The sequence below is a fragment of the Frankliniella occidentalis genome, unplaced genomic scaffold (assembly GCF_000697945.3).
Source record: "Frankliniella occidentalis isolate FOCC.00 unplaced genomic scaffold, Focc_3.1 Scaffold548, whole genome shotgun sequence".
In the NCBI taxonomy this organism is placed as follows: domain Eukaryota; kingdom Metazoa; phylum Arthropoda; class Insecta; order Thysanoptera; family Thripidae; genus Frankliniella; species Frankliniella occidentalis.
Window position 1 is genome coordinate 57,814 of NW_026267664.1, and position 11,144 is coordinate 68,957.

An 11,144-nucleotide genomic window follows, 5' to 3' on the forward strand; every position below is an offset into this window, starting at 1 on the left:
AAAAAAAAGGATGGGGTCTCTGGGACACCCTTTCACATGATTTCTCCCTTTTCCAATTATTCTGTTGACTAATGTAGAATTTTGCTGGCAGTTTATGGTCCTTTGTGAGACATCCGGCAAAGTATAGTTGGTCAGAGTCTGTAGCACAGTCAAAGTGATTCTCACACAAGGAGCTCTGTAAGTTGGTTGATGGAATGTAATGCAGCTTGTGGACTAACATGACTGATATGCGATTTGCTTTAATTTAACAACTGTGTCCAGTAACTTATTGTTAATGCATTATTGCCTCTTGCTTCCTGTAGTTTTTAAAAGTTTACAAATAGCAGAACTAGTGAATGATTTAAGTAATTTTATACATAGAATATTATTGAAAAATAAATAACTTTTTCAAATGTTTTCCACCTTTTCTTCCAGATGGCTTGTGGGGCGTAGCAACAAATCCCAATCTACTCGTCTCTTGGACCAAACTGATGACATGGATGAGTTGGATCCAGTTGTAGGTATTACTGGTTTCTCCCCGAAAGCCAAACTAAACACTGACACAGATCAGATTACCATCTTGTAACAGACTTTTGTGAGAGAAATCTCTTCCTCTTGTGGTCTTCATTAGTGTAGTGTAGTTATAGATAAAATATTTGTGTCATAAACTTGAAAGTCATGAGAAGACTCTTTTTATTAAATGAACTATGTGATAGCCTTTGCTCGGCCTTAAATCAGAGAAATACTTATTATGTTGAGACTTACAGGTAACCTAGTTACCCTAGACTTAAGCCCCCATTCAAATGTGATTTAGGGCCACTATAATTGTGCAAATATTTACATCTCTTCCTTGCTTTACTATTTAAGTATTTTGACTTCATTGACAGATTATTTGTAAACAATTCCAACCTGTCACATTAGAATTCTTACAGTGATTGTTTTATAATCTTAATTTTACATGACTTACTTTGTTGTTGTTTTCAGTTTGATCACCTGCCTTGTAACTCTATTTTTAGCAGGTATACATTTCACATCTTTGTATTCTTGCTATTTGTGTGGGAGATGCTGCCTTTAACTTTTTCCCTTACTAAAACTCTTAGCCCTTCCACAACTATATCTTTTATTCTATAACAGATCATAATGCTTCAGTGAAGCAGTTTGCTGTGCTTAATATTATCTTATAAATGTTATGTAATTTTGTACGGCTCTGAAAATATATTTTATGTTTTTAATTGGTTTTCTTCTTTTTAGAAACGAAACAATGCACTATTTATGGATTTTGCTGCATTCCAAGTTTTATTTTTCACGTCAACTCTCTTTTGTTTCCTTTTACAAGACCCATTTCATAACATATTACTTAAAACACTGACAAGACAAAATGAAAAGAGTGACGCTTTTAATAAAAAAAATTAACAAGAAGCAATATCAACAACACAATACAAAGACAATACAAGTTAACGACAAAGTACATAAAAATAAACAAGCAATAATTTGATTTTTGAGTCAAAGTCCTAGAAATTTTAAAAATAAAATTACAAAATCAGTTCAACATAAATACTCAATACAAAAGTAACAGGTTTCTTCAACATACGTCAGTCATCAGTGTGTGTTCAAGGAGTTACTATCACGGAATAACATTAATACTGAGAAACTTTTCTATGGAATGATCTGGTATGGCATATAAATTTTTTAAGTCTTTCAGAATCTATTACACATTATCTGTGTAATAAATGTTAACTAGATAACTGTTTCTGAGATCCTCAATCAAGTGAACATTGGAGGAATCTGGTCTGAAATTAAGTACACACATCACAATTTGCACAGTATCACAATGCAATGATAGCCCAGAACAAATGTCAATATTATAAAATACCTTAAAATTAACAAATAGGTTCAATTTTTCCACCCGCCATTGTAAAATCTACATAATAGAAGAGAGCTCATTGTAAGGAAATAATAAATACAAAAGTATTGATTTTGTGTTTTTTTCCTAGTTTGATTTGATCATAAGTGCTACTTTTGAGTAGAATGTTCATAATCGATAGTGTGAAGACTCAGAACATAAATTAAATTCAGACAGTTAAGCCAAAAATACCTATTTCCTTTTTCAAAAAGTAAATGAATTTAAGCTCTTGGTCGAGCATTTTTGATTTCAAATAATTTTCTTACAAAAAAGACCTGAAGTGTTGATGTTGCAATTATGATTATTATCTGTACTAAGGACCAATTCATAACATAAGAATGATTGTCTTCTAGAAGGTTAAAGTCTCGAGCCTCTCTTCCTCTGCTGTGATGTTGGTATTGCAGCATCTCATTAATATTCCTCTCAACTGAAATAATTGATTCCTGGAATGATAGTAGAGACATTAGTCACAGTATTGCACACCCCAAAAGGTTATTAACACAATATGTTGTGCTAAGACAAGGGGGAGGTATTGCATCCTTTGATTTGTATGTTGGTGTAGCTACACCAAAGTCAACTTCTGAATTTTAGTCAACAAACTAACTTCAATAGCTTAAATAACCTACCGTAAAGTTTTCTACACTAAGATTGAGGTCTTCCAGCTCCTTAGTGTACTTGTCCCATTGGTCGTACCTGTAAGGCAGAGGAATCGATGATATCAGCTGACATACAACAACAAAATTGTTCCATATTCTAGAGATAGTGATCATATTACGCTTACCTAATGACAGTGATATAAAGATTCACTAGCTTGGCAGCAAATCTAGAGAACTGATTATCTATGCAAACACTGTAATAGCCTCCAGTTGATTGCTGATCTTGGTAATCAGAATTAGGACGCCATTGATAAGGGTGAACTATCTGTCCATTGGGATGACGAACAGCGAAACCAGCATTTCCATCACCTCCTCTTAATACCTTAAGAAAACAAAAACAAAATTGTTTGTTGAAAAACTGGATTTGTGTGCAATTTGATTCAGTCTGTTCAGTAAGATATGTGCAACAGGTACCCAAAGGCAGAAGGGTGGAAAACATGAGCATGAAGTGTGAAAGTACCTATTAACTGTTGAAAAGCACACGAACAGCAATTGTCAACTTTGTGAGTATAAAAATTGAAAACTACTTAACAATCAAAATTTAGAAATATGAAAACTATATCAAACAACACAGTTAAAATTGTGTATGTTTGACTTTAGCGTTATAGTACACCAAGTACACTCATCATATGGGTAAATAAAATAAATTCGGCCAATACTGACTGATATAGTAACGCATCGAAACATTGATAACACGCGACAGATTCTTTGACTGAAGAAAACATCTGTCAGTTTTCTCACCTGAAAGCTGACATAAAAGGTGGCACCGGGGTTCACATATTGGAAGTAGCAGTCCTCCTTCCCGGGATCAATGTGGACTTTATAATCCATAGCCACGGCAGGCAAAGATTCGTACCATGGTACTGCCGCCTCTTGAGGAAGTGAATATGTACAAATATTTAAAAACACGAGAAATGACAAGACAGACGTGGCAAGTGTCGGCGCCATGTTCGTCAATGTTTGTGTTTAAGCAGCAGAAAGCCTCTGCCGCTAGTGCGCAGTCAGGCAGACAGAATTCCGACGCGGAAACAGGAAACAGCTGAGGTACATCGGCGGAAGTGTGTACGTAGCGCGCTACATGGCAGGGACTTGAATTTGACCAGTGGCACTATCACAGCAATGAAGAAAAAAAAACAATGAGTAAAATATATCCTCAGGTTTTATTCCGTGATTTTGCAATATCTCATACTTAACACTTTTCCTACGTACATAAAAATTAAAACTGATGACAGCGTCTTTACAAAGCTTTGTTGTGTACAAATTAATTTCTATCTCAATTTCATTCCTTGGCTATTTTATGTAAACCATTTGCCAATTCTAATATTTCTTCGACATATTCACAGTACATTTTATACGAATCATTGATTTCTTCTTCACCAAAGTATGCACCTGCAATGGCACCAGCCATAGATGCAATGGTGTCAGTGTCTCCACCAAGTGAAATAGCATAATGGATAGTGCGTCGAAATTTGTTATCAGTCTGAAAAGGTGAGAAAACATATACATATATATTTGTAGTTTTTAAGAGGAGGTTATCAATCAAAATCAAACCAAAAATTGTTACAGAACAACAAAAGTATACAACTACACAAGCAGGTTTAATACATGCTTTCCTTAACAAGTTATACCATAAGTAAAGATGGATTTATGAAGTTTGTTCATTTTGTTAGTAGCTAATGAGACTATAACTGATTAGTGCATTCAGAAATGACCAAGGCTCTTTTACATAGACAAAACTTGCCAGTATAGTTTCAGGAATGATTTTTAAAGCCTGAGCACAAAAAATAACCAAAGTGCATGAATAAAATGTAGTATCTATTTTGGGTTTCTGTAAGGCATTACTCTAAAAGCGTAAAGCAGTAACAACTCTACAAAATGCAGTTACTTACCTCAATATCAGGAATTGGTTTTTGGGCACGTAAAAAGCTGTATATAGCAGTGGGGACGGAAAATAGAGCATCCACACTGGTTCCTAAGGACTCTTGAACTTGGTGGGCACTTGCACCTCCTTCCTTTGCCAATAGTTTTTTTATTAGTTGAAGCTGAGTATTGTAGGGTCTTCTGCCATCAATCCTGAACAGGGAGACAAGGTTGTTTCACTCCTCAAAAATAGCATTACAGTTGCATATGAGATCAACAAATAATCTTACTGATCTGGCTCTTCGATAGCTTCCATTTTAGTAATAAGTTCATCTGCAAACTTTTGAACATCTAAGGGCTCACCCCTGGGATCAAGAGTCAAACCCTGATGGATAGCAAGACACTGGAGGAAAAAAAAAACACATAGTATGAAGTGTAAATGAAAAACTATACTGAAGCTATGTGATAAAGGCTTTATTACATACCTGCAATATTGCCCCATTTATACCTAATGGGTGTGTGTGAGTGATTTGAGTAACACGTTTTGCAACGTGAATCATGCGGTTGTAGTCTCCAAAGCAAAACAATGGAACAGGAGATACCCGCATTGCCCCTCCATTACCATATGAACCAGTACCATTAAATTGTTCAGAAGCTGGCTTCATGGGATCAGCACATTGTTGGTCTCGTAGTTTACGAAAAACTTCAGTAACATGTCCTCCGTAACCTCTCTCTGTAGTGTCTGTATAAAAGTCAGTTACAAACCTGAAAATTTTAACAGGAATCAAACTGTTATATAAGAGAGGAACAATAAGAGATATGTAGTGCACTTCAGCAAACATCGAACAATATTTACCTCTTGGCTATATCTCTTTCATCAAGACTTGCACGATCAACGAACGACTGAGCAATACATTTTGTCATTGCAGTATCATCGGTGTAAGCATACTTTGGAGCTGAGAGGAGAGCAAATGACAAACAATGTAGAGACTAAAAACCGCCAACAAAAACAGAAGGGCCTGAAGTGGTTAGGTTAACAAAAAACCAAGACAAACCATAAAAATGGCATTTACTTTTAAATGGTGGTCCTTCCAGTTTTGCAAAAAATTTGTTAAGAACCACCGGAGACGGCCCGTTTTCATCTTCAAATTCAAAAGGAGCACCAAAACAATCCCCAAATAAAGCGCCGGCCAAACAGCCCCGAAATTTGCTAATCAATGACACTCCGGAAGAACTCATTGACAGTGCCATTTTTGCTGTAAAATTTGAATTTCACTAACTCAATACCGAAAATTTATCGTTGTTTTCTTCTTTAGATTTAATATTATTAGATTTTTACAAGCTATTTGCTAGGAAACCGCTGCAACGCTCCCCGCGAGATGACAGACGACGGGAGTGTTTATTCGCAGTTATTATTTGCGATTGCGAATAAGGTACTTATGTTATTCACACGTAGGCCTATTGGCGGGGCGGGCGGGGCATTCAATTTAAAATTTAAGGCTGTTCTTCTGTGCTTTTCTCAAGTCTGTGCTTTTGTACAATTCCATTCCACTGGAGCATTTACTCTATTTACTTGTATGAGTGTGCTACGTTCTGTACTAAATTCATTATTTTTCAAATACAACAGAAAATCAATGACCAATTTTAATATATCAGTGTAATTTATTTCTGATGTTTTTCTCCTGTCACCAAAATCAACAGGTACAGTGGACTACAAAAATATGGTCACACAACATGTAAATTAAGGGATCAGCAAAGAAATCCAAATCAGTTTTTTACTGTCCAAACAATTTTAGGTTTCGGCACATCAGAGTTGGTGGAACAGTATCATTCTTTCAGTGTAAAACAACTGAAAAATCTGTTTACTTTAAGAAAATGTAGACAGGCAGAAAGGGCCCATTAAATAACCCAGTAACAGGTTGATAATCACAGGCAATGACATTTAAGTTCAGTATATACAACATAATTATATATATGCAATAACAAGTATCATATAATAGTTTTAAACATAACTTAATGAAACAAATTCTTGAAAAATTGAAAAACCTCAACATTAAATAGCCGATTTTTAAGCCCATTCTCACACCAAGTGTTTCTTTGGCAGGTTCATTATTAACTTTTTTAAAATGCAATTTCCTTGAACAGATGTACACTTGGGTGCTGCCAGCAAACATAGCACTAATGAACACAAAGTATGGTAAATACCCTGTTTACATATTTTAAATTATTTGTTGAAACCTCTCTCTTTTTTCACTTTGTGTATGAATGTACATACTACATACAAGTAGAAGCAAAATTTTGCATGCAGAGTCAGATTAAGAATTATCACAGTGTGTCTAAGTTTGACACATCACATAAGTTACATGAACAATCCATTTACTATCACAATCTTATTACACAAAGGTAATAATTAATAGTTATAGATATTCTTAGTACATTAAAGACAAAAGTAAGGGCATGCTGCTCCCTTGCTTATACATCATACCAGTGGTCTATTATTACTCCTGAAAACTCATTGCTGTCTTTGTCACAAATCAAAGAACTTAAACTTTTTCTTCCCTCTTGGTGAGCTGCATGAGGGTATAGTGGATGCCACCAATCAAGAACCTGTATACTAGTTGCCGGATCTACAACTATATCTTGACTGTCAAAAGCAAGAGTTAGTTTGTTGGCCATCATATCTTGTGATACCGTAATAAGTGCTCTTTTTAAAGTTAGCCCATGAACGGCTGGTAGAGGGAGGTATTGTGGACTGGATACCTGAAGATTTAATGAAATTTTATGAAAACATTGGTTTCAAGACGTTCCAATTAAAAAAAAAAAAAGAATCAGAAATGTTGTACCTGAAGAACTTTAGAATATTTTTCATCATTAGTTGCCATATCTTGTTCCATTTCTAGCAATTTCTTATTATCTAAACTAAACAAGGATTGCCATCTCCCTTTGCGTACATTAATTTGTTTCAACTTAAACCAGTATGTCCAAACTTTTCCATTCTGTTCAGAAGAATAAACAAAACGTTTGTTTTGCAGTAATTTGAAAGTAAAATTGGAAAGATCATCAAGAAAATACTTACATTTGTGTACCAGGTATTAATACACTTTCTACGAAGAATTGGTTGTAGGTCACATTCTCTCCCAACTCTTGGTTTTAGTCTCTCTACAAATGGGGGGTAAATAAAAAATAATGATCTAATGACACAGGCTTTTAGACCACGTATTGTCATATTTTCAGGCTTCAGTCGTGCTGGTAAAAGTTGCAGATTTGATGGTTTGTAGTACCTGTAAAGATAACAAAATGTTTTGCTATAACAAATAAACTTTGAAAAGATTAAAAGCTAAAATGATCTACCTACCTCCTGTACAGTCCAAACCAAAATCTAGCACTATTGGTAACTTTTTGGGTGCTTCGGCAGATTGAAGCAAAATCTTTAACACCTTCAGGTAGAATGTGCTCGCCAATAGCAAACCAAATGTCCATGGGCAAAATAAGAAATGGCTTTGAAGAATCATTATCAGATTCTAAGGCTCTTGTCCTAGCTGAAATAATAAAATCATATTCATACTACTAACTATAAGAAAAGTTTTGATGATGGTCCAGCATTAGACAGGTTCCCACCTTTCAGATCGAAGTCTTCCACTGCGTCCCCCTCCTCCAAGCATTGCTGGCGTTGCTCCCATCGTAAGCCATCTTCTCTACCACCCTTGGCTAAATTCTCAACTAGAAAACAATACATATTACATGACATCAACGTGGCAGAAAACTTATGAAACAAAGTGCACCATAATCAAAAACTACCTGCTGAAATGGGTGTCGCCACGGATTTTGAAAGACGCCCCCTTCTGCCGGCCACATGAGCATTGGCGTAGTCATAAATACTGACATCTGCAACAAGCGAAACAAAAATGGGAAAAATTAAAATTATTGAGATAACAGGAAAACAATCGATGACCCTACGCCACCGACCGGTGGGCAATGGCCAGTGTCCGCCGGGTGGGCAAACATAACAGATGCCAGTGGTGTGCGATGGGTGGCCTACGTACGGGCGGCGGCAGCGCCAAGCAGGGCCTAGCAGGGTCCGCACCGGGGCCGGCCGTGCTTACTAAAGAGGCCTGCGACATACATGCTTCCCCCTCCCCTCCCCCGTCAAATATTGGGGCAGCGCGATGCGGCCCACTAGCCGAGCGTCACAATTACGGGCGTCGTTGTTGGTTGTCAGGGGGCGACAAAGTGCGTCCGATGAGTCTGCACTGACTAGATTAGATATGCCTGGATGTAATTGTAATATTGACTGGAGGGAGAGTCACTGCAGTGCACTGAAGGCGTGGGTCGCCAGCAGGCGGCTCGCGAGGCGAGGGGGCCGAAGAGAGGGGGAAAGCCTCGGGAAAAGCACCCAGCAGGTTGGCGGCTCGCGACAGGGTCAGCCAGGGGCCAGACTGCCTAAGGGCTTTTGGGGTGCGCTGACCACTGGCTGCAATAACCATCTGCAAGAGGGTCGGATTGGCGTAGCGTGGCGTGGTGAACAGGCACCCTCTCGCCTCCCGTTCCACAGGTTTTTTTTTTTTTTTTTTTTGCCCTCCTCCTACTTGCGCCCCGACCGCCGACAACAACAACAAACACCACGTACAGTGAGAGTCGAGTCGAGATACGTGCGAAGGAACGGTGAGGTGGGGCAGCTCCTCAGCCCGCAGCTCTCTGGTTCAACCTCCCCCTCTCTCTTGTGACTTAGGCGCGGCGACGACTGTGTGTCGAGAGGGGAAGGGGGGAGGGGTTAGCGCCATGGTGCCAAAAGCTCTCTATCCTCATAGCCTTCGCTGAGAGGCTCATCCCGCCAGGAGGACGGCCGTAGTCAGCAGTACCAGCAATATGGTAAACACCCACAGGCGAGCCTGGGCGGAGCTGAGGCGTGGAACTGGTAGAGATCGGCAACTTTCCGATTCGCACCGTTTGTTCCGCGCAACGAGATAAACAAAGGCGGGTCGCGCGGCAATATCACGCAGCCCAAAGGTGGGGACGGCCCGCCGCCGTATCGCAAACCCCACCAAGACAAATAATAAAAACAACAAAAACAGACAAGTCATAGAGAAAGAGAGAAATAAAAGATTCCACTCCACAAACCGGCCACGCCAAGGATCCGTGGTCGCGGGGTTCTCAACTGTATGCTTGACGTCATTCCTCGATCATCAAACCCACTCCCCAAACAAGCGGCGAGTGACTCGACCCGACGAGCTAGCAGCCACACCTGACAAGGAGCCTAACCGATAAAAAGAATCAAATAATCGCGTCAAACATACATGGACGGAAAACAAAGTACGCCGCGTTTGAAGCGAATCAAAACCAGCAAAGCATCCGCGCAGTCGTGTAATATCAACTAGACGAGTGTGGGTATGAGGCTACGCGATGAGCACCAGAGCAGCCTTGAAAAGGTGCCGCGCGCAATCTATCAGTACTTTTTGGATGTGGAGCGAAGGCGATTTAAATGTCGACTTATCAGCGGGCCTGGCCGGCGGCATCTGCCGCGGCGCTGGCCGGCCTTCCCGCTTCGCGCCGGGCTAGAGAGGCGGGTGACTTTGAAAGCTTTTGTTTTGAAAAGAGCGAGTGGTCCGATACGGCCCGGCACGGCGTGGTGGTACTCATTATCAACCGCACAACCAAAACACCGCGCCCGCCCCGCCGCGGGCACCCGTACAGAAAAAAGGAGATCTAGATTGTCTCCGGCCGAGACAACTTAGAGACAGATTGAAGACAACATGCAGACTGCTACGAGACATTCTGGAGATAAAATTGGAGTCACCCGGGAGTCACCGTAGAGCTGTGTAGGAGACATCGTAGAGTCATCGGCGGTGTCTCGTAGGTGTATCCATAAAGTCTCGAAAAGGAGTCTGCCTCGAGGCAATGCCGAGACATTTCTCCGGAGACACCGTAGAGCCATTTTCGAGACGTCGTACTGGAGACATTCTGGAGTCATGTCCGGAGACATTTTGACGTCAGAGGCGAGACCTGTGGGAGGCACCGTGGAGACATTCTAGAGACAGCGCGCAGCAGAAATCAGTGAAAACGAAATGGGCGGGCGCGCCGCAGCGCGCCGCCAGTCCGACTCGAACCGAGAACTACTCGCACCAGAGTCGGGTGCTGTATCCACTAGGCCACAGTGATCACATGAGGGGAGCGAGGCGGAACACCGAGCAGTAGCTGACCAGCCTGTGTCTCCGAGGTGCCTCGTCCGCCAGTCACCGCTAGTGCTCGGTGTTCCGCCTCGCTCCCCTCATGTGTTCACTGTGGCCTAGTGGATACAGCACCCGACTCCGGTGCGAGAAGTTCTCGGTTCGAGTCGGACTGGCGGCGCGCTGCGGCGCGCCCGCCCGTTTCGTTTTCACTGATTTCTGCTGCGCGCTGTCTCTAGAATGTCTCCACGGTGCCTCCCACAGGTCTCGCTTCTGACGTCAAAATGTCTCCGGACATGACTCCAGAATGTCTCCAGTACGACGTCTCGAAAATGGCTCTACGGTGTCTCCGGAGAAATGTCTCGGCATTGCCTCGAGGCAGACTCCTTTTCGAGACTTTATGGATACACCTACGAGACACCGCCGATGACTCTACGATGTCTCCTACACAGCTCTACGGTGACTCCCGGGTGACTCCAATTTTATCTCCAGAATGTCTCGTAGCAGTCTGCATGTTGTCTTCAATCTGTCTCTAAGTTGTCTCGGCTGGAGACATTCTAGATCTCCTTTTTTCTGTACGGG

The 11,144-nt window shown here is 40.8% G+C and overlaps 4 protein-coding genes across 7 annotated transcripts in view; 1 reads left to right on the forward strand and 3 right to left on the reverse strand.

Moving 5' to 3' along the window:
* Positions 1-1,211, forward strand: part of LOC113218041 (copper-transporting ATPase 1) — a gene marked incomplete in the record, with an annotated part of 38,203 nt that extends 36,992 nt beyond the window's left edge. Inside the window, 1 exon segment of the mRNA XM_052275230.1 lies at positions 415-1,211. Within this exon segment, the coding sequence (XP_052131190.1) occupies positions 415-565 (151 nt within the window).
* A 37-nt stretch (positions 1,212-1,248) lies between these two features.
* Positions 1,249-3,567, reverse strand: LOC113218048 (transmembrane emp24 domain-containing protein 5). Its single transcript, XM_026438208.2, has 4 exons — positions 3,280-3,567; positions 2,664-2,860; positions 2,509-2,575; positions 1,249-2,325 (listed from the first exon to the last, which is right to left on the reverse strand). Exons 1-4 carry the CDS (start codon positions 3,484-3,486, stop codon positions 2,104-2,106), a joined length of 693 nt encoding a protein of 230 aa, XP_026293993.1. The 5' UTR covers positions 3,487-3,567; the 3' UTR covers positions 1,249-2,103.
* Positions 3,509-5,836, reverse strand: LOC113218045 (ADP-ribosylhydrolase ARH3). Of its 4 annotated transcripts, none has more exons than XR_008012152.1 (7): positions 5,454-5,818; positions 5,255-5,354; positions 4,884-5,163; positions 4,689-4,801; positions 4,428-4,611; positions 3,748-4,018; positions 3,509-3,646 (listed from the first exon to the last, which is right to left on the reverse strand). XR_008012152.1 is itself a non-coding variant. In XM_026438204.2 (7 exons), the coding sequence occupies exons 2-7, from the start codon at positions 5,647-5,649 to the stop codon at positions 3,818-3,820; spliced, it is 1,074 nt and encodes a 357-aa protein (XP_026293989.1). In that variant the 5' UTR covers positions 5,650-5,654; positions 5,738-5,836; the 3' UTR covers positions 3,680-3,817. The 4 variants fall into 4 exon arrangements, 3 of the variants coding, with proteins under 3 accessions (XP_026293989.1, XP_026293988.1, XP_026293990.1); XM_026438204.2 differs by lacking the exon at positions 3,509-3,646 and having other exon boundaries at positions 3,680-4,018; positions 5,454-5,654; positions 5,738-5,836; XM_026438203.2 differs by lacking the exon at positions 3,509-3,646 and having other exon boundaries at positions 3,680-4,018; positions 5,454-5,817.
* A 204-nt stretch (positions 5,837-6,040) lies between these two features.
* Positions 6,041-11,144, reverse strand: part of LOC113218044 (transmembrane protein 183) — a 17,784-nt gene continuing 12,680 nt past the window's right edge. The window contains exons 2-7 of the mRNA XM_026438202.2: positions 8,197-8,283; positions 8,017-8,118; positions 7,754-7,937; positions 7,475-7,679; positions 7,242-7,394; positions 6,041-7,158 (exon numbers count right to left, since the gene is read on the reverse strand). Coding sequence (XP_026293987.1) covers positions 6,871-7,158; positions 7,242-7,394; positions 7,475-7,679; positions 7,754-7,937; positions 8,017-8,118; positions 8,197-8,283 — 1,019 coding nt within the window. The 3' untranslated portion in view covers positions 6,041-6,870. The remainder of the gene's footprint in view (positions 7,159-7,241; positions 7,395-7,474; positions 7,680-7,753; positions 7,938-8,016; positions 8,119-8,196; positions 8,284-11,144) is intronic.